General features: G+C 39.5%; 1 protein-coding gene and 2 long non-coding RNA genes across 3 annotated transcripts; 2 read left to right on the forward strand and 1 right to left on the reverse strand.

Annotated features, from left to right (window-relative positions):
- Nucleotides 1-233: 233 nt before the first annotated feature.
- On the forward strand, nt 234-15,976 carry LOC124286771 (caprin-1-like). Its single transcript, XM_046723206.1, has 11 exons — nt 234-401; nt 5,132-5,194; nt 7,361-7,447; nt 8,869-9,030; nt 9,268-9,502; nt 10,166-10,498; nt 11,033-11,442; nt 12,627-12,798; nt 13,129-13,311; nt 14,039-14,215; nt 15,051-15,976. The coding sequence occupies exons 1-11, from the start codon at nt 288-290 to the stop codon at nt 15,161-15,163; spliced, it is 2,049 nt and encodes a 682-aa protein (XP_046579162.1). The 5' UTR covers nt 234-287; the 3' UTR covers nt 15,164-15,976.
- A 1,595-nt stretch (nt 15,977-17,571) lies between these two features.
- On the reverse strand, nt 17,572-17,921 carry LOC124286772. Its single transcript, XR_006901114.1, has 2 exons — nt 17,764-17,921; nt 17,572-17,730 (listed from the first exon to the last, which is right to left on the reverse strand). It is a non-coding gene; the product is annotated as an uncharacterized LOC124286772 (long non-coding RNA).
- A 760-nt stretch (nt 17,922-18,681) lies between these two features.
- LOC124286773 lies at nt 18,682-19,049 on the forward strand. Its single transcript, XR_006901115.1, has 3 exons — nt 18,682-18,792; nt 18,841-18,929; nt 19,011-19,049. It is a non-coding gene; the product is annotated as an uncharacterized LOC124286773 (long non-coding RNA).
- Nucleotides 19,050-22,152: the final 3,103 nt, after the last annotated feature.

Genomic DNA, 22,152 nt, shown 5'->3' on the forward strand with positions numbered 1-22,152 from the left:
TCACATAGACATTAGTCTAAAATTATTTTACCCCATTCCCTCATGACCCGTAGCCATGTGCGTGGTGAATCTTTGTTATTTTATTTCATACGATTTCGTATCATAAGGATTTGCACATTAAACAAATTCGTTTTGTTAAGAATATGTCAAAAATATTAACAACTACGCTATTAAAGGTATCGGCATGACACCAGCTATCACTATGTTCCTCAAAACTGGGGTAAATAGATCAGCGAATCCAACCACGTGAAGTTGTCTGTCTTTATGCTGGTTGTTGCTGTTGAAGGATGCCTACCGCCTCTACGGATTCGGAAAAGAAGGGCCCTATTGAGGCCCAAACTCCCATAAAACAAGCTATCGCTATTGTGGAGCGTAAGGTCCGCAATCTAGAAAAGCGAAAGGTGAGACCGTGATGTCTTAGTTTGAAATATAGAGTTGCAAATTTTGCACTTGTCAAAGACGGAAGCGTCATTTTTCGAGTAGGATCGAGAACTTTTCATGGGTTGCACATAGCTTTACGATGTAATTACAATCGCTGAAGTTGTTAAACTTTGTAGATAATTTTAAAACAATATGTTTATATCGTTAATGATACGTCAGGAGTGACTATGATTTGTACAGAGGAGGTTTTGCAAATCTTCATAGCCCACAAGCAAACCAAGATGGCGGAAATATCCACAAGCGGAATCAAACGACACAGTGCTATTGGCAAATAGAAAGTACTGTCACGTTTAGTGAACTGCAGATTTATAAATCCCAGATCGACAGTAGCAATAGCTCTTTAATATAAGAGAATAATTAAAAATGACGAAAACTATCGGCAACATTACATGATTGTATCGAGTAACTGTGGTTACAAGTCCGCGACATCAAATATAGCCATGATTCACTAGACTTTGGAGCATGCTCACTCAGAGTTTAACTTTTTATGTTGCTTTGTCAGCAGACACGTAAAAGGGTTTTGTACTTTATTAGGCATCACTGCAGTATGTGAGTTGCAATGCATTGTGTTGACGGGGCGGTGGGGTAGCCTAATGGTTAAAGCGTTGGCTCGTCACGCCGAAGACCCGGGTTCGAATCCCCACATGGGCACAATGTGTGAAGCCCATTTCTGGTGTCCCCCGCTGTGATGTTGCTGGAATATTGCTAAAAGCGGCGTAAAACCAAACACAGTCAGTCATTGTGTTGACAGACTGTTGCTCTTGCTTCTTTGGTCCAGATTCCTTTTCAATACTTTGGTTTAGAGAAGGTTGCCCCAATACTCTATCCTCAGACCTTAGATGGCCTTTCTGATCCGGAACCCCATCACAAGGGTTAATACAAGTATTTACTGTTTTAGCTTATAAATCACTATATTTACCTCTGAGCTGAATAAAAAGACCAGTTTAAATCTGTACCCTCAATTATTCAAACACGGTGAAAACATAGAAAGTTAAATGATATAATGAGTAAACATATTTGATTTTGCGGTTGCCACACTCAGCTATTTCATGGCCGTCTGTAAATAATCAAGTCTGGACCAGACAATACAGTGATTTATATAGTGAACATCGATCTATGCAATTTGGAAACAGTGACCATGGTGACGTGTCAACTAAATCTGTAAGCCTGACCACCTGATCCAGTGTTAGGGTCGGGGTTAGAATTGGTCATCAGCAACCTGTGCTTGTAAGAGGCTATTGTCCCATGGCAAGCATGAGTTGCTGAAGATCAATTCAGACCTAGATGGCCATAGATTTGAAGGCAAGTGTTTTAGAAATCATTATGTTCCAGTATTCTGTAGACTTACGATTCATTTCCTTTGAAGATTTTGTAGTAAGGTGTGTTCCAAATGCGTGAACCTATTTGAAAAAAACCCCACTTGGGGCCAGTCCAAATATTAGTTGTTTACCCTGTTTATAGGGAGTAGCAAAAAGATTGATCAGTTCAGCCACTAAGATAGTAAGATAGTTAAAGATTATGCGTTGACAGTTATATGATAAATGCATTGTGGCTTCTATTCTATGGGGTCTAAACATTTTATACCACATTTGTTGGACATCTGTTGTTAGTTTACCTATGTACAAGATCGACATGTGGTTATTTGATATACAGAATGTCAAGTAAAAAAGATTCTGTTAGCTCCAACCTTCTCACTTCTCGTTGTCTGCTTTCCTTGGTGTTAATACTTACTGCAGTGAGATGTCGTACACAGTGGTATAAAGTAACCGACTACGTAATCAACGAAACAAGGTGACGTCACATTTTGTGGGCACATGAATGGGTGATGATTGCAAATGGCTTCCGTAAACAAACGTTTCCTTCACGAGTGGAATATTAGGCATTTTCAATTTGCTGAATCAATGAATAAAATAATCAGTGCGTATACAAAATGAAATCATGCATTTAAAACATGAATTCCGCCGCACTTCCCTTATATCCACTAATCAAGGTTACGCGAGTGTATTTGCTAATTACTTTTTCTGCATACTTGCTGATAGCCAAGAGCTGACACCCATGAAAGTCCGGGTTAGAATTAATCTTCAGCAACCCATGCTTGTCGTAAGAGGCGACTAACAGGATTTGGTTGTCAGACTTGCTGACGTCTTGGTCGACACATGTCATTGTATCCCGGTTGCGTAAATCGATGCTCATACTGTTGATCACTGGATTGTCTCGCCCAGACTTAATAAATTCCACACCGCTGCCATATAGCTGGGATGAGAGACTTACAGGATGCGAATTCCTGTATCCTATATGCATAAAAATTGACAACGGATGCAACGAAATTTATTAGTGCATCCACAGGGATACAGAAAAAGTCTAAGTACTTTTTGTAAAAATTCCAATCAAGTAACAGTAAGTTATCACTGAGTTTGCTACTAGCTGGATTATGGCATCATTTGCATTTTAATTACTGTAACAATGTGAGGATCATGATATGCAATACAATAAAACTAACAGTATTAATAATAATCATTAAGTGTCTGGGACCCCCATTTTGTAGTCAAGGACCCCTGAAAATTAAGAGTATGACATGCAAGCCAACCAATCAGCTCCTTAACATGATTAAAATAGTCTCTTTGGAAGGTGGAAAATAAGAACTGTCTAAATAGAACAACATTTGATTTGAACTTTCAAAGTGCAAATCAGTATTTCTGTTAGCTGGAAGGCGATTGAATCAGACTATATAGTCCGTTTGGCTTAAAAGAGCACCGATGAATTGCAATCTAACTCAAAAACTAATAAACATAAAATACTCAATGAAACACTGATCATAATCAAAACCTCAGACCAACTCGGTGAGGTTTTTGCAGAATATATGTCTGATGTTTTGATTATGATCAAACGGACTATAGTATGTGTTAAGACCAGCTTTGTGTTAAGTCAGTCATGTCAATATTACCTTGTTATAGCATTTTTCTCAGAGTAAAGATCAATCATGTGACATTGAGACTACTTGGTATTTTATCGCCAGGATGTTTCCTTTTATGCACATACCATGAGTGGAAATACTGAAGGTTTCAGTGGAAGGATCATATTACTTGTTAGTCACGATATAATGCTCATCTCATGCTTAATCTGGTATCACTCACTGAAGATAAAAAATGTGATTGTATTCAAGTAGGCTAAGTTTGCCTTATGAATAGTTAAATGAATTAACCATCTCTGTTGAAACGTGGCTGTGTCTTATTGATCTAGTTTACTCATACAAGCGAGTCTACAAAATCCCTTCTGGAGACGTATTTTTTTTCTGTGTCAGTGTAGTGCATTTGCATGTGTACTAGTTATACACAAGTTCATTTCACTAGCTATTGACAATACAGACATCACTTAGAGATCCATTGTATTTCCAGGACGTAGTGTTTACATACCTTTGAAGTATTAACAGTCATTCTCAGGCTGATGTAATATTGTTAATCCTTTACTTCATTAGCTGTCATACGACCTTGATTGCTGCTCACACCTTTGACCACTTCTTTGTTAGGGCTGCAACGATTCATCTAGTCCTCGATCCGATTTTTGATATTGGACCCTCCATTCGATCATTTTCAATTCGATACTTCATAAAGTGAAAACATCAATTTTCAGAGTTTATTAAACAAAAACATATCACACTGAAAACTTTTTCCAAGATTTGGCTAGGAAATAAGGAATGTAGATGATGTAACCTTAATTAATATTGGTATGTTTGAACACTTACTTACTCCTCTTCATGCTCTTAGCACATAAGACCGATACTAGTGTTTCTAATGCTGTCTATCTTGGGCCCATTGCTGCTCCTGTCCCCAGGTACACCCCGCATCCTTCACCTCTGCCTCCACAGATCTTCTCCATGTCTCCTTTGGACGTCCTGTGTTTCTTTTTCCTGTTGGTGTCTATCGCATTGCAACCCTTGGTATGGAATCTGGGTGCATCCTGCAGATATGACCGATCCAACGCCACAGTCTAACAGCACTCAAATATCGAATCGAAATAGTGGTAATGGTTATCAAAACTAAGGTGTCAGATTCGATTTTTGATGAATCAAACCAAATCATTGCATCCATATTATTCGTCATATCCAGATTCTCAACTGTTCTGCAACTGATAACTACAGTGTTAAGACAGCATTCATCTCTCGTGTGTGTGAATCAATGAAAAAATAGCAATATTGCTTGCACATGATGTCCAGCCATTTGCTTTACATTGGGCGTGCCCATTTCTGGTGTCTCCTGCCGTGATGTTCCTGGAATATTGCTAAAGTGGCGTTAAACCTTACGAACATTGGGTACTGACTTTCAGCATCTTGCCAATCTCTGTCTGAGGTAGCTTCAATCTCGCAGCAAAATGGCCGCTGATGGAAATTTGAGTTTGACAGAAGAACTTTTTTCTCTGGATCAACTGGGAAATGGGAAAGTGGAGTTAACAGCCTGCACCCTCAGTCTGCTCTGCATCTTTAAAGTAGTAAAATTAACAGTAAAAAAATTAATCTGTTCATCAAGGTTTTGTCTTCAATGGGCAAGCAAACAGTAGTCACACAACATTTTGAAATTGCAAGTTCTGCTACTTGTTACACATTGAATGATTGACTAATTTGCATGCTCTAATTAATCAGTGGTTGCAACACATCCTTTGTTTGTTTGTAAACTTACTGTGTGTTTTGTTTCAGACTAAACTTGATAACATCAAGCAAAAGGCGGCCTCTGGGGGTCAGCTGGAGTTAGACCAGAAGGTGAGTACGTGTCATGGTTCTCCAATAACACTTCCAGGGATAGAAATGCAATTATTTCGAAAGGTGCCACAGGGCGCAAGACAGATACTTTAGGTGTGCCTCTGTGAAAATTTGTGCCCATACCTCTTGATGATCCATACTTGAAACATCACAACAATTATGTCATTTCAGTTTATTGTTTAATAAACCTGTAAAACTGAGAACAGGATTTCCTGAACTCTGTCATTGCAGGAATAGTTCAGCTTCATTTGTCCCCGGAAATATAAACTAACCCGCAAACTATGTTGTCATTGAAAACATGATTTCCTGTCACAGGCACTGTAATTCAAAATGGCCGATATCTTCCGTGTCCTCCCATTACGCAGACAGCCAGTTCGCAGACACCTTAAAACAACATTTACGGTTCAGTGAACAGATTACCTACTACCTGTTACCTACACATTATAATGGAATAGTCCAAATAAAAACACAGGAACAAACATATCTTCCCATAAGACAGACCTCCCAAAATTTTATGGTTGGTTGCATAAGGCTTAATTAAGCTGTACCCTTGCCAAATAATGGTATGTTCCCAGATAAAAAAGACAACATTAGGTATTAACTATAGTTTTATCAATTCATGAAATGAATTATGATTTTTATTGCATCGACATATATGTTGACATCAACATATATTTCACATTTACCTGTAAATATTGTCAAAAACATTAATTTATATATATGTACATCAACACATATTTTCACATTTACTTGTGAATATTATCAAAAACAATAATTTATATACATGTACCTATCAAGCATATGAGACAAGGCACCATATTATTTTACATCATGTTTGTCAGTTCACAGATAACATTTATTAGAAAGTCACTTCAAGTCACTCAAAGTCACTCCATCAGAGGCACTGGTAGGGAACTTGGTTACAGTGAGAGTGGAGTCTTTTTGATTTTTGTGACAGAAACTTTAATTTGTGACAGTCTTTGCAATGATACGTGTTATGATAAGATAAATGGTAATTATAGCTTTAGTTTGTGGTATTAAAAACTATAATATTCACAATGTATTCACTTGTAAACTAGGAGAGATAGAAATGTGTTGTTAGTGACACTGGGTGCAGGGATTTACATCCTATACGCATAAAAATTGACAATGGACGCAACGAAATTTATTAGCCCATCCACAGGGACGCAGAAAAAGTCAAATAATTTTTGTAAAAATTCCAATCAAGTTATCAAAGAGTTTGATACAAGCTGGGTTATGGTATCATTTGCAATTCAATTACTGTAACAACTAGTGTGATGATCATGATACACAATACAATAACAGTATTAATAATAATATTATTAAAGTGTATGGGACCCGCATTTTGTTGTCCAGGACCCATGAAGTTTAAGAGCTTGAGTCACATGGACCCTCAAAAAACAGGACTCAAGGTAAATCCCTGCTGGGTGAGCTCATTAATTACATAGGGGTGGACAGCATTGCTCAGCTAATTAGTGTACTCATTGAGTCTGTCTTATGGGAGGTCTGTCTTTTGGGAGTGAACCAAATGCCCAGCCCATGTAAAAATGAGATTGATAGTACCAGTAAATAGTTTCATGGGGTGCAAAAACTGTTTTTCAGTAATTCTAATTGGTCATATTTATTACATTTTCCATTAATTGAATCAGTGCAAAAATATTTCATCCGTGGCACACAAATCAAGCAATATTTTGATCACCGAGTTCAAAATAGACCAATCTTTTTTCTATTTTGGATGTTGCTTTATTTGGGTAGAAAACAACTATGTTGAGATTTTCACTTCTCAAGGTCTTAACAGAATAGTGTCTGTGCCTAACATTCATAGCTTCATACCTGTGAAGGTCCAGGTTAGAATAGTGATCTTCAGTAACCCATGCTTGTAGTAAGAGGCGACATTGCTCAGATCAATGCTCGTGTTGTTGATCACTGGATTGTCTGGTCCAGACTCGATTATTTATGGCCGCCACCATATAGCTGGAATATTGCTGAGTGCGGTGTAAAACAAAATGCACTCACTCATAGCTTTATTCTTTTATCCCACTGAAAAAGGATGTTGTATTTACACCACTTATCTGATTATCATGGACAGTTAGAATAAGGATGTGCTCTTGCAAAGTTAATATTGTTCTTAATTTTTTATCACAGAATGCAATCGAACATTACGAAGAGGTTATCCAAACGCTGGAGTATTCGAGGGAGCTTCAGAAACAGTTTGCTGCTATCAGCAATGAGGTGAGACCATCAGGACATACCATGTGAAGTAATTGACCAGGCATATTTGTTTAGGGTTCAGGGAAACACAATAATTGATACACTCTAAGCACATACATCATGACTGATATTATTACCTTGGATAACCCAAGCTGTAAGGTGTTAGAAGATTAATAGTCAAATGACTTATCCCACCGGGTACTCACTGGCTTAAGGTGAGACCACATGTATCACATGTGCTTCGTTGTGTGGCAGGACTGAAACTCTCAGGAGTCAACTGCACAAGGACTTCATGACCAACGTTGATTAACTCTTTTGTGGCCTGGGCTCTATTTGTGGTTTTCTGATTAATTGAAATAATCGAAGATTGGTAGCAGTGACCAAACGACCAAGCAATTGATCACATTTTCTCATAATCGAACACAAAGGATTTTGTAACTACTGTTTTAGTGTTTAAAACACTTGAAGATGGAACATATCTTAGAACTTGTCAGGGCATGAAAACATGTTTAAATCTTAGAAAACTCACTTCACTAACTGAAAAGTCGTGACCGCATATTTCTTGAAGACTACAGGACGTACATGATATATTAGTCGTCACTTTAAAGTAGCAAGTTGCATCATTTTACATTGGATGTGCAGTTTCTAAATAAAACAAAACACAACAGAGAACCATGTTATACTTATCTGCAATAACAACCTGACTATGAAAATCTGATAAATGACATGAACCAATTTCTTTCGATGATTGCTCCTTGGTAATGAACCAATCAATTGTGAGATTTCAACCAATTCCCAACACAAGGCTCTATGCCCAAGACCACACCCCACCAGAAATTGTAGTTGTCTGAAGCCAAAAAGGGTCTGAAGCTTAAAATATTGGGTTCAAAGAGAAATATCTTTTTGTAGGAATCTGCATGTTCAGCCAATTAGTTTACAATGCATCGAATTCATGTATTGTATTTTTAAATGATTATGTGCTGAAACCTTTTTTAGGTGATTCTAAATTATTAAATAGCAACATCCGTTCCTAAAGGCACAAACTTTTTACATCCTTGTTTAGGCTGTTTTATCTTTGTATCTTTTTCAATTATTTGTGTATAAGGATCTGGGGTTTACGTCAGTATGTGTAGGAGGCAGGAGTTTGTGGTTTACTGGGGCGGTGGGGTAGCCTAGTGGTTAAAGCGTTCGCTCGTCACGCCGGAGGCCCGGGTTCGATTCCCCACATGGGTACAATTTGTGAAGCCCATTTTCTGGTGTCCCCCGCCCCGATATTGCTGGAATATTGCTAAAAACGGCGTAAAACCATACTCTGTCAGTCAGTCAGTCGTGGTTTACTCTTGGTTTATTCGGAATCAGTCCCCAGTTTTTGCTGCTTAGCTTGTAGTGGCAAAGGTTATGAAGTTAGACTGCTTGTTAAGATTGTGGGTTTCTTCTTGTAGGCTGGGAAACTGATGAAGAAGCAGATGAGGAGAGAGAAGTTAGATCGCCAGCTACATGAGATCAAACGGATCCAGGAGCTGCTCCAAGTCCAGAACCTTCTGGACAGTCTGGGCTCCCAGAACATACGCTCTGACTTCCAAACGGGCAAACATGGGGCTGTGGTACGTATTCCCATATTACCACGGTAGGGTTGAAGGTAAAAATAAATATTCTGACCAATATGCACCTTGGTATTTTCTATTATGACAAGAGTATTTGCAATTTAGCTGTTCTAGTTTTCAGCGAAAGTGTTTTTCTTATGTTTCAACTTGAGCTGATTATTGTGATATGAATCCTGGCCATGTCAAATTATTTCATAATTTATGGTAGAAAAAGTATCACGGGTAACTGTTGTGCAGGTTCTAACAGAGGAAAACTTGAACCAGCTGGATGAGCTGTACCAGCTGATCAGCCCCACGCGGGAAGGGGAGGACTATCATAAGAAACTGAACGCTGCCGCCGAGCACATCGTCTCCCTCCTTGAGGGCAAACAAAAGGAAGTTATTGGGACAACGTACAAGGATTTGAAAGAACTCATTGACCTTATCAGTGGATGTGGGTACTTCGAGGCAGTTCAGAAGATTGAGAATGAGGGTATGCACTAAACAGATTAACCTAGGCCGTGCTGTTGCAGGATGCATGCAGTATCACTGTACAGCCTGGCATGGTTGGAATTTAACCAAGTTTTCTGTTCAGTCATGAGCTTTCAGTTCTGTAATTCTTAACTATTGGTCATTAAAATTTGGTCATTGTGATTTGAGATAGAAAATTTTGTCAGTTTCACTGTGTTTTCATGTTTGTGGATGTCAGGTGGTAAATTCTTCTTCTTTCATTAGTGTGTCCACATGTTCTTGAATCTTAAATTAATAGACCCGTGAAGACCCAGCTTAGAATTGATCTTCAGTAACCCATGCTTGTTGTAAGAGGCCGACGGGATCGGGTGGTCAGGCTCGCTGACTTGGTAGACAGATGTCGTCGTATCCCAACTGCGTTGATCGATACTCATACTGTTGATCACTGGATTGTCTGGTCCAGACTCCATTATCTACAGACGGCTGTCGTCAATATAGCTGGAATATGGCCGAGTGCCTGTCTATTCACTCAATTTTAAGTTAATAAATGCTGTCTTCTGGCCTAATGTTGACTGTATATTTATAAAATTTGTTTAAGATGCACTGCAGAATTTTGCAGTCTGTCAGGCTATCGTTGTCTACCCATATGACAACTTTGTAGTTACACGATTGATGTCTGTTTTAGAGAGTGCTGCCAAAGCTGCAGCTGCTGCAGTTGAGGTTGTCGAGGAAGCTGTTGAGGATGACGGAGGTGAGGATGTGGAGTCGAGTGAGGATGGTAAAACTGAGTCCCAGCCGGATGAACCTGCCCTGGATCTCCCAGTTAGCCAGCCACCACAAGAGACCATGAATCAGACTGTCCCCCCACAGCTCAACAACATGGCAACCCAGGGTGGACAAGCTGCGTACTATGCTAACGAGGTGTTTCAGCAACCCAGCCAAAGACCCATTGATGAGATCGTATCCTCAGTGCAGGGCAGTTTCAACTTTCTTCAGGAGTCAACCATTGATGTGGACTGTAAGTTTGCACTGCAAAACGAGGGAATCAAGTCTTAAAAAATTAAATCTTTATGGATGACTTGAACAGCATGTTGGGATTGCTGGTTATCAGATATATTTATTCAGATAGTACTCTTGAAGTTGGAACTCTAGCTGACTGTCAACGAATAGATTTTCATTCTTGATGAAACAGTTTGCAGGCATTTATGGATTAGATTGATGAAATGGGATGTAATATATTTGAATTTGAATAATTATTGCCAGGTATGTAGGGTGCAAGTATTGGCACATTGCCTTAAGTACAGTGCACAGGTTACAAATCCGCATCAAGTAATGTTGGTCGTGAAGAGTAGATGGGAAGATGCTTTGACAAGCTAACTCCTGAGTGTTTCTAGCGCTTGCTGAGACAAGTGGTTTTGTCTGAAATATGTCTGTTCTCCCAGAGAAAATGGAAATGAAATAGCAAAATGTCCAAGCCAAATTATAACTTGTTAGTGTTCATACATCTTCTGGTGTGAAGCTTCGTATACATAGGTTGTGCTTTGTTTTACAGCAGCTCCTCACATTGACCCTGCAGTTGTTGCTGCTCAGCCCATGCCCAGACCTTCAGCTCAACCCACGCCGGACACAGATTCACGGACTCGATCTGGTTTCGCAACCCAGGCGTACGATCAACAGAACAATCCAACACCAGCCCAGACAAGTCAACACACCAGCAACAGCTTAGCAGAACAGCAGCAACAGAGATATCAGTCAGCAGAACAGACCACACTGTCACAGCAAAACATGGACTACCCCTCCTCGCAGCAGTTTCGTCAAAACGCCTTATCACAAAATATCCAGACTGAGTCTATGTTTCCACCAGCTGCAGAGGACTCGCACGGAATGATGAACCAAACTGGATCTGACAATTCCATGGGGCAATACGATATCCCACCCTCCATACCACTCCCACAATCTCAGGTGAGCTGGAGTGTTGTTGGGCCAAGTTCTACAGTGTGAACATAGCATCTATTCTTCTGTCTGTGGAGGGACCTGGGGCAGAAGAACAGAATGTTCGATAAAAAATTATAAATATTCTAGAATATTTTAGTTGTAACATCTGTATGATATCTGTCCATTTCCGAAGGTCGCGGGTTCGATCCCCGACCGTGTCATACCAAAAGACGTTAAAATATGGTACTTGTTGGTCCCTGCCTGGCGTTCGGCATTAATGGGTCCAACAAGGAAGGACTGGTCGGCTCGGAGTCAGTATAATGTGTCTGAGTGGGGTATTCATGCTTCACTGCGGCATGGTATCTCAGTTGGCTAGCACTAGAAAAACCAGCTTCAGTCTGGGCTAGTACAAGCAGCTGCACATACACACACACGCATGCACATCGTCATATGAGGAAATATTCTCAAGCACGACGTTAAATCCAATTTCACCTCACCTGTCCATTTCCATGTTTGTTTAATAAAGGGGAGATAAGTAAGGTTTGTCCTTAACAAGTTCTCTTCCTTGTTTGCAATGTGCGTTACATTGTGACAATGGTTATTTTATTGACTAATGATAGATATACCTTCACACACATCCATGCGAAACACAATGAAACTGAATATATGAAAACATTTACATTATATGAAACATAAAATAGACAGGTATATAAGATACTCATCCGAGTAGTATCAATCTGGATGGACAGAGGTACATCTGTTTGTTATCTAGTATGTTTTACTCATGGAGTCGACTCACTTAAATTCCAGAGGGCAGTAGGATAGCCCAGTGGTTAGTGTTGGCTCGCCACGCCAAAAAACGGGGTTCGCTTCCCTGCACGGGTACAATGTGTGAAGCACATTTCTGGTGTCCCCCTGCCGTGATATTGCTGGAATATTGCTAAAAGCGGCGTAAAACCCAACTGCCCCATCGCTTAAATTCCAAAGGGGAAGCCAGTGTCTCACTGTAAACAGCAGTTTTGCAGCCTTGAATGTTAAGGGCTTTGTTTTCATTGTATTGTGATTTTGTTTGATATTTAAAGATGATGGACAGATCAGCACTTCCAGTTGACCACATCAGAAGTATTTACTTTATGGACTTCTATTCTGACATGCTTGCTGTGTGTGATTGAATACAGAGGATCTGTATTTTTCCATGTTTTCAATAACAGGATAACCAACAGCCCAACATTTCCAATCAGCCGGAGAAGAAGTTTACAATGAACGCAGCAGCGCCGGTTTTCCAGTCGATGTATTCACAGGCTGGCATTCAGGAACAGATTGGTGATGGTCCCAACCACGCATCTCAGAACGCCGACTCAAATGGAGCTAACACTTTCCAGAGTAAGACAGACACAAATTTACTTGAATTTGTCTCATAAAGTTACTAGGGGCAGTGGGGTAGCCTAGTGGTTAAAGCGTTCGCTCGTTCGCGACACGCCGAAGGCCCGGGTTTGATTCCCCACATGGGTACAATTTGTGAAGCCCATTTCTGGTGTGATATTGCTGGAATATTGCTAAAAACGGCGTAAAACCGTACTCAGTCAGTCAGTCAGTCATAAAGTTACTATAAGTCATTGTTAGTTTCCACTGTAGTTGTGGTATATCTGTGTATTTGGCAGTTATAGTTCAGTGTTCAATGGTTCGTGCTTAATTGGGAACACATTGTTTCAGATAACCGCTACCAGAATGACGGCTTCCAGCAGCGAGGTCCGCGAAGAGATGGGAGTGGTTACCGTGGCCGCGGAGGCCGAGGAGGTAACACTGGTGGCAACAACAGCAATATGCAGAACGGCTTTAACCGGAACGCCGGTGGGGGCAACATCAGTGGACAGAACTCGGGTCGCGGTGGGAGAGGTGAGTCAACGGTTTTGTGTGTCGTATATTTTCAGTCAGGTAGTGAGGACACAATCGTCATTGATTGCAGTCAACAAGGATGTGTAATATACTTTTGATATGTAACCATCAACCATTAAGGTAACTAAGGAAAGGATGTTGTCAGCTTTGAGTGAGATCTATTTATGGCAGTATTTTCATTGTCAAATCATAATTTGGGTTTCAAAGAGGATAATTCAATAGGTAGTCTTACCGTTTTCTTTCTGAAATTAACTAATCCAAGTAGACCGTCAGTGGAGCATCTGTAATGTTCAGTGTACATGTGTGTCTGTAACTATTTCTTATAGATATGCAAGATAATATATTAACAATCTGCACGGTATTGGTAGTAGTCTGGTTCATTCAGAATCCTTTTTTGAATAAATTTGACTTGAAGAGAATTATTGATTTGTAAAAGAACATAGTTAAGACAACATATTTGAAGGCTGTATGGCCAATTTAGATGAGTCAAGCTTTCTAGCAATTTCATTCGTACACGTTTCATTGGTGTAAGTAGGGATGGGAATTTTCTGCAGATACATGGAATTCTGTGGATTTGATCACGCTGGGTTCATTCTTGTGAATCATCTAAACCTGCAGCCCCCAAGTATCCCAGATCATTTTCCTCTTTTTTTGCACTCATACCCATTCTCATCCTTGTGTAAGTATCTAGCAAGTCTCTTAAGTGTATACCCATTTGTCTTGACAGGAGGCCAGTACCCAGGTTACACTTCCCGCAATAACTACCAGGCTGACAGTTACCAAGGCTACAGCAACAACAGTGGAGGTGGTTTCAACCAGGGCTACAAGCAGCGAGGTGGTGGGGGCGGGGGACAGATGAGAGGGTCTGGTGGCAGCGACCGGGGTGGCATGAGGAACAGTGGAGGTAGGACATTCGTCAGCGTTTAACTTAGTCTCATATGGATATACAGTCCAATCCCGATGAGTCGAATGCCGGTGTCTCGAATATTATGCATAACTCGAAGTACCTGTTATAGTTGTCATCATTTGAATACCGGTTACACGAATTCCGTCTCATAAATACACACGATGACTCGAGAAGGAAATTTGGTCCCATGAGATTCAAACAACAGCAATCTTGTATACATAAGCCGAAGTCAGTCAATGAGAAGTTGATTGGTGTAGCAAACTGATCCAATTAACAAACCAACGCGACTCACACCTTTCCACCATTGACAGGTGAGTTCAAAAGTCAGATTAGTGATTTTACGGAAATCACTGTCTGCTAATCAGACTGGAACTAATAAGGTGCCCCTATTAGTGATATGGGAATCATTAGATAAACAAATGCTTAGGCGGAGGAATTAGGACTGGATCATCTTTTTTTCTACCCTCATAGACGTACCTATGTCTCGAATACATCGATAAGTCGAATTTATTACTTGGTCCCCAGCGATTCGACTCATCGGGATTTGACTGTATTTGTGAAATTTTTGAATTAACAGTTTTTCTGGTGAAAACACCTTTATCAATGTTCGTGTGTTGCTCAGGTGCTAAAGGTCAGCTTGTCTTTTCACAAAAGAGATCATTTTATCAATCAAGGGATTGTGTGGTCCATTTTTAAGAACTATAATATTGCAGAGTTTGGTTTTGAGAAAAATAAACAGTTTGAAAATGTACCAGTATTTGGCAATTTAGATTTTATGCAGTCTTTCAGGATTGTTCAAATCTTAATAGTTGAAACCATTATTTCTCCCAAGGGATGCGTGGAGGAGGACCCTCAAGAAACAACGCCAACAACGCACCAAGAACTGGCAACGCTCGCGGTAATGGCGTCGGACGGCCAAACTCTGGAGGACAGTTCCAGCAGTAACTAAGGAAACGGAACACAAAAACAGACAATCTTTGCCAGTGATGGATACATTCTGCAACGATTTGTGACTTTGACAGGAATTTCATTGGTCCCACAGCTTGTGTTGATGATAATGCTCAAACCGCTATTTTAGTGTCAAACCGTTTCACCAGGTGTATGCAAAAGGGTGATTCCATGGAGTGGGTAGTTCCCTACCCAACCCAAAGCTTTGGGGCCTTTGATGTTTTTGTCAATGGAGGTGCTTCATGTTGCACAGGCAACGGGCAGATGTAGACGTGGGAAGGCAAATTTCAACGGACAACAACAAATTCACAGCATTTTAACATCCAACGTGGTATTTTTTTTCCTCATTTAATTTTTTTTTCAAAACTACACCCAGGTGTTTTGTAACAAGGAAACTTGATGGATCATGCTTGTTGCTGATTACCGAGATTCCCAGCTATCTCTGTACAGGAAGAACCCATATTCTCATCACACCATCGTTTTCTTTATTTCATTGTAGTGCTGAACTGCTGCACAGAGAAGGCTGGGAAATCTCTTGGCTCCGATCAAGTATGCCCAATGTGGTCAAGCAGATATTTAAGTAAACCTTTACCAAAAAAAAAAGCAAAAAAAAAAAGCAAAATAAGACAAATGGCAGGTCCTTGAGGGATCTATGACTAACGTCGTCATGGTCATCCAAGTTAAAATTCTATGCTAGAATGCAATTATTTGGTTGGTCAGCATTCAAATATTATTTGGGTCTTTGGATCAAGATCCCCTCATATTTTTTTTTCTAGCTTCTGCAATCAAATAAAAGTTTGTCAAAATCCAGTTCATGTTTGTTGTCAGTGGTGTAGTGGATGGCGTAGTGGTGTAGTGGATGGCGTTGCAAGGAGTGTGGAGGTTGGTTTTCTATCCTCTGGCACACAAAAGTGAAGAGATTGGTGTCTGCGTGATGTGTCTGAGTTATCCATGTTAAACAGCAGCATGATATCTCAGTGTGAACTCGCATTGCTGATGCGGCATTAAACAATATTCACTCACTCACTATCAGTGTGAAGTATCATCAGTAATTATCCTGATTCAAGAAATATAACCCATCTTCCCTTTTCACTTGTGACAGTGTCTTGGGGGAAAAGATTAGCCTTGCAGATGTCCATGATCTGGTTAAAACCGGTCATGTTATAAACTTTTGTCTGTCTGTCATGTTATGCAACTAAAACTAAATCTCATGCTGAGCCGAGATCTGCCATATTTTTGTGATTTGTTTGGGTGTGTTGTAAGCCATGGATTGCATAGTAAATTATCCTGGGATGGCAACAGCTCGAAGTGCTTGTCCACTATTACACAATGACTGTGGTTAATGTTGGCCTGCCCTGTCTCGGTGACAAGTTGATGGAATAGACTTCGTCACTACTTGGAAGATGTGGAACAAACTGAGGATGGTGAGGTCTGAGCTTCATTTGCCTACTTCCCAGCTGATCCAGTCTAAAATTTCGTGTTCCGCTGTCAAACTCATATAGCCCTTGGCAACCATTTTGGTTTGAGAATAAAGTGACCTCAGCGGCTGATAGTCAGTGGTCCATTATTAGGTGAATCGCTATAAATTGCTTGCAGGCGATTGCCCGTTTGCAAAGCACTCAAGGGTTTACTGCTATGAGTGTCACAAATCATGAGGTATATTTTTTAGACTGGAGGGAACATATTCAAAATATACCAGTGGGTACATATTAACCGGAGGCCCCATATTTCCTTGTCAACAATGAAATCAATCTATTTTCCAAGTTATCAAGCTATAAGAACAGTTGACAAACTATATTTGCTTAATGGTGTGATGCTGGCATGTTGCAAGCGCTTGCAAATCTAAAATTAACGTGTGCTGCACCCAAAGGGTAAAATACAAATAAATGATATGAATATAAATGGGTGTGGGGGTTGATAATCAGGTGTTGCAATATCTGTTGCTTGTGTACAGTAGAGTGCCTGATAGTGTGACATGAAAACAAAAATTGGGCATGTTGCTGGGGCCAAATGTCTCCCCTCAACTTGCTGAATATGCTTCTATCACAAATTTATCGCAAACCAAAACTTGTCATGCAGGTCCTCATTGTGAGTCTTAACCTTCATGTTGAAATGAACACATTATTTAGTTTAAATTCTTTAACATTTTCTCGCTCGTAAATAAAAGGGTTTATATGACTGTCCCAAGGAGTTAACCAAATATTGGCCAAACTTAGACTTGATGTGTAATTTAGAAAACTTTCATTGGGTGTATGATCCTTTGCCCTAAGAATGTTTGTAAGTACCATATCGATGCTTGAGGATTTGAAACATCTTAGACCAGGCACAAAGCATTCGTAACAAGCACAACATCAAACCTGTGTTAAAACCCCGCCTCCAGTGAATGCACGAACAACACGAGGAGCTCATTTGTACAAATTTTATTTACCATGAGATTGCACTTCAGTGTTGTTGTTAGGGATGAACTTCAAAATATACATCTGATCACCAGAGTCGACTACAGCTATCAACATGTACAACCTTCACCAGTAGGAAGTCGGCCACAGCCTCATCCTGGTCCACACCTTCAGTGGGGGGGCCACCACACCTTCCCACACCTTCAGTGGGGGCCACACATCGTACACAGTTTGATGGTAGTTGTTAACTGCCAGCCTGTGTTCGAGTGTTATGACAGTGGCACGTATACGATCGAGTCCTGACCTACAAGCCAGTGGATATGAGCCACAGTTCCGAGTATGTTGGCAGTGTACGACTAACCCAGAATCTTAACCAGGTATGAATTACGAAAACACAGTAAATTACAACTTATGAACTGAAAAGGACCACTAATTTCAGTAACTAGGGTGTAATTTGAAAAAAATATATACAGCAAACGGCCTGTACACAAGATTTGTTATAACCGTGTTCGTCATAAACATGGTTTTCTGTGTAAAAAATTAAAATGAACGGCCTTGAAACATTATTTCCTGATTATTTTGTTAAAAGGAACAAAAATAGAGCATTATGAAAAATGTTTAATTAACCTTTTGTGTGTGGGACCATACCTGTCCATTATAAAATATTAATATATTCATATAGCAGTGCATACATTTATACGAAAGAGATTTGAGACTTCTGGATTGCTCTGGACTTGATATATATATAATATGTATTTGAACAAACTTTATACATGTAGGGTGGCTTTGCAGATGATGATGTATGCCAACTCAATGTATAAACACGTTTCTTATGTATATTCCCCTCTTATGTACACAAATATCTGCTGTTCCTTGTATCCCTTGTATATGATATTTTGTTGGTAAATACTATCGAGAGGGAGTCAAAAGTTTAAGTTGGTTTCTAACCTATTTCAATCTGATTAAAATAGGTTAGAGCAAAATAACTTAATCTAAATTGGACAGGTGAATATTATATCCATAAGGCATGTTACAATTGTTTTGAGTGTTATCAGGGATTATTGGTTCAAACAAGTCTCTAGCAGCTTGTTGAAGGTGTCCATGAGGATTGGGTGGCTAGGCACGGATCGTGGCTCACATTATCAATCACTGGATTATCTGGTCAGGACTCAAATCATATACAGACCGACACTATGTCAGTGTTCAAAAACAAGACAGTTTTGTGTTCAGGTTGACTGCCATCTTGTTCAGCTGACGAGGTGCGGCCATGTTGTTCAGCTGACGATGTGCGGCCATGTTGTTCAGCTGACGAGGTGCGGCCGTCTTGTTCAGCTGACGAGGTGTGGCCATGTTGTTCGGCTGACGAGGTGCGGCCATGTTGTTCAGCTGACGAGGTGCGGCCATGTTGTTCAGCTGACGAGGTGCGGCCATGTTGTTCGGCTGACGAGGTGTGGCCGTCTTCCTTCCAGTGAGAGGGGAGTGACAGCCCTGTATGTGCACAGTCCTGTACAGCGGGATTCCAGCAGACTGGCCAGACAAAGCACTACTACTACATAGCGGTCGTCGGGACATGTACATATTGCTATCGACGAGCACAGTACCACTAAACATGTCTGAATGTGGTGTGAAATTTACATATGGCTGCCCTGATTGATCTGTTGCAATGTACAATGGTGAAATTCAGCTTACATACTCCAGTCCTTCACGAAAGGAGCTAAGTTGGCATAAGAAACATCGCCTGACTTGAACCAAGAACATGGCATTACGAGTAAAAAAATTTAAATTCCTTTAACATTGGTGATGAAGTTAAGATTTAGCTGAAATATGTAAATATGATTAAAGATAAAACATTTTGTAATCGGTGTACTGGTCAAAAGGGTTATGGGTTTTCTGACGTTGGTTTATGTCACATTTGTCAACATCAGCATGGAAGTTGGCACATACAAGTAAAATGTGGTACAATATGAAAACTCTCACACATCATTTATCTCACATTTAATCAAATCTTTTACTCGGAAATGATACACCTCAGATATCACAAACTTTCCAGAAGAAGTCACATTAGGTGAACCCTAAACTTTTGGCTGTCAAAATGAAGGATTTTGGGGCTTTTGATCTAACATAATGTCGGCCTTCCCTAACATATAGCATCACTACCATTAATTTTGTCAACATGATCTATTAGAACAAGTGTCTGTTTAGTATCTTTCCTGGCTCTGGTTTATACATTTTGGTCTGAACAAATGAAACTTTTTGCAAATAATCACTTCTGGTGTTAGATAAAATGTCTGAAACTATGGAGTAAATTGAAAATACAGAGACTTGTAATTTTTGTCCTCGGTTCAGAACCTCCTGTGTATGTCCGTTATCAAATATCTGACGTTACGTTACACGAATTGAGAGACTAAAGCTACACCTTGCAACTGGACGAAAAACTGTGATGATGGTGATGTATGTGATTGACTTATGTGACTGATCATGGTGATGATATTGGTGTTTTAACTTGTTGAATATATGACCTTATTAAAATATAAATCATCAGAGCAAGAGTTTATTTACATTAGTGGAAGTATACCTCATTAGTGGAAGAGTCTACTCTTCTAAAGGTATAACAGCATTTACGTGATGTGCAGTCAGCCCTAAATTTGTTTCATAAGGGTGTAGGCGAAATGAGGTGTACGTGATGTGAGGTCAGACCGTTATGTTCACCCTTCTGAGAAAGTATGTCATATGATGACAGAGTTATCAAATATGTGTAAAAGATCCAATTTTTATAAGACTGCAGATCATTCAACTTGTACATCTTGTAACACACTGGACTTCAACACAACAACGCTACCACAATGGCGTCACTTCCTGGTACATCATCACTTAGCACATCAAGGGAGCAACAGTTTCCAGTCCAACAGCTTCTACAGACCAGAAGAGGTTAAATAAAAACATTTTTGACAGATCATGTATGAAAGGAATCTCTGGAAGTACTTGTGAGAAAAGCAATCGCATACACCAACATACATGTCAAGTGCTATACATCACGGACCAATCAAATTGATCCTTGCATCAGTGGCCGAGGTACAAAGATTATGATTGGTTTCAAACAGGTGACCATTCTATACAAAGTCTGTACATTGTGTACAATTGTTCACAAAACAGCTGCAAACTGCCATACCACACTCAAAACAAAGATTTCAACCATGGAAATATCACTGCTAGCCCCCATTTTGAATAAAACCTGGAATTAGAAGTATCAATATTCTGAATCATAAAATATTTCTATCCTTATTCCTCTTAAAGAGGAAAAATAAGATAAAACAAAAAGATAATACCCTACCTTATTCTTCCAGTTAAATAAATAAATTCTAACAATCAAATGTCTAAACATTGTAAATAATGCTGTAAAATTACTAGTACTTGTATCAGAGACCATGTAGTAATTATTATATGGTCTCTGCATGTATACAATAATCTGAAAAAATGTACCATGGCTAGCAGTGCCCTATTAACAGATTCCTTCACCCATCCACACAGAACATCACCATGACAACACAGAGCAGGTTCTGTACATGAGTATCAACAACACACCACATCTAGAAGTTAGTCCCAGCTATCACAATTCAGGGGAGATAACTCACACAACCAGTCACAACACATGGTCTTGAATCCAATGGTTGGTTTGTACTAAAGAAGGGTTCTAACTTCAATACATACACTTTACTAATTAACTGATTAGCAATTAATCATTGTCAAACATGTTGTTTTACTTAATTTCTGAGATAAAAATGGGCATCATTAAAAGCAAGAACACTTTCAATGCATAAACAAATATTGGTAAAATTTGAAAGGTGCATCTTTTTCTTATCAGCAGGTTTGATCGATGATATAGTTCCTAAATAACATTGAATCTCTCAAACTAACTCATATACAATCTAGTGCTTCTTCTATGGTCACTTTTATGAATATTCTATAATTGAGCAGTGTACATGACACATAATGCACCATTTTCAAAGAAACCGATTAAACCTGTCTGAAACTAAAACATCACTAACACATCATTCAAGACTAACTTGATCAGATTCTATCAAAGAGTCATATGAAATATGGAGACGACATAAGCTAAAAATATTGCAATGAAATCTAAAAGCAAGAAGTGTGTGAAAATTGTGTCATCTTGATTTTCCAATAACCTTTGGATTATTCACAACAATGAATCTTGTATTTAAACGTGTTTGTAAGAGATATCTCTTGCCCTCATGTCAGTATAGCTGCTTAGGAAAACACACTTTGACAATCTGGTCCCTCACTTGTTTCTTGTCCTAAAACAAACAAACGAACACAGGAAAATTCAAGCTTTCCTTTAATATTTTCCAGTTTTCATCGCCAGCTTTGAATAGCGCCGTGGGAGGAAATCTGACAATAAATAAACATGAAGAGGTGTTCCCTTATTTGTTTCCCTCAGTATAACTGCAGCACTCACAATTCTGCTGAACCCCTCCCCCCTAATGTACAATTATGCAAGTAGAAGAAAAACACATTCGGGATATTCCTATATAAATGTTTTTTGATAATTTGTGCATTTGATAATTTGTTCAT

This window comes from Haliotis rubra, unplaced genomic scaffold, assembly GCF_003918875.1.
Source record: "Haliotis rubra isolate DU_JTF1 unplaced genomic scaffold, ASM391887v1 Scf390, whole genome shotgun sequence".
Taxonomy (NCBI): Eukaryota; Metazoa; Mollusca; class Gastropoda; order Lepetellida; family Haliotidae; genus Haliotis; species Haliotis rubra.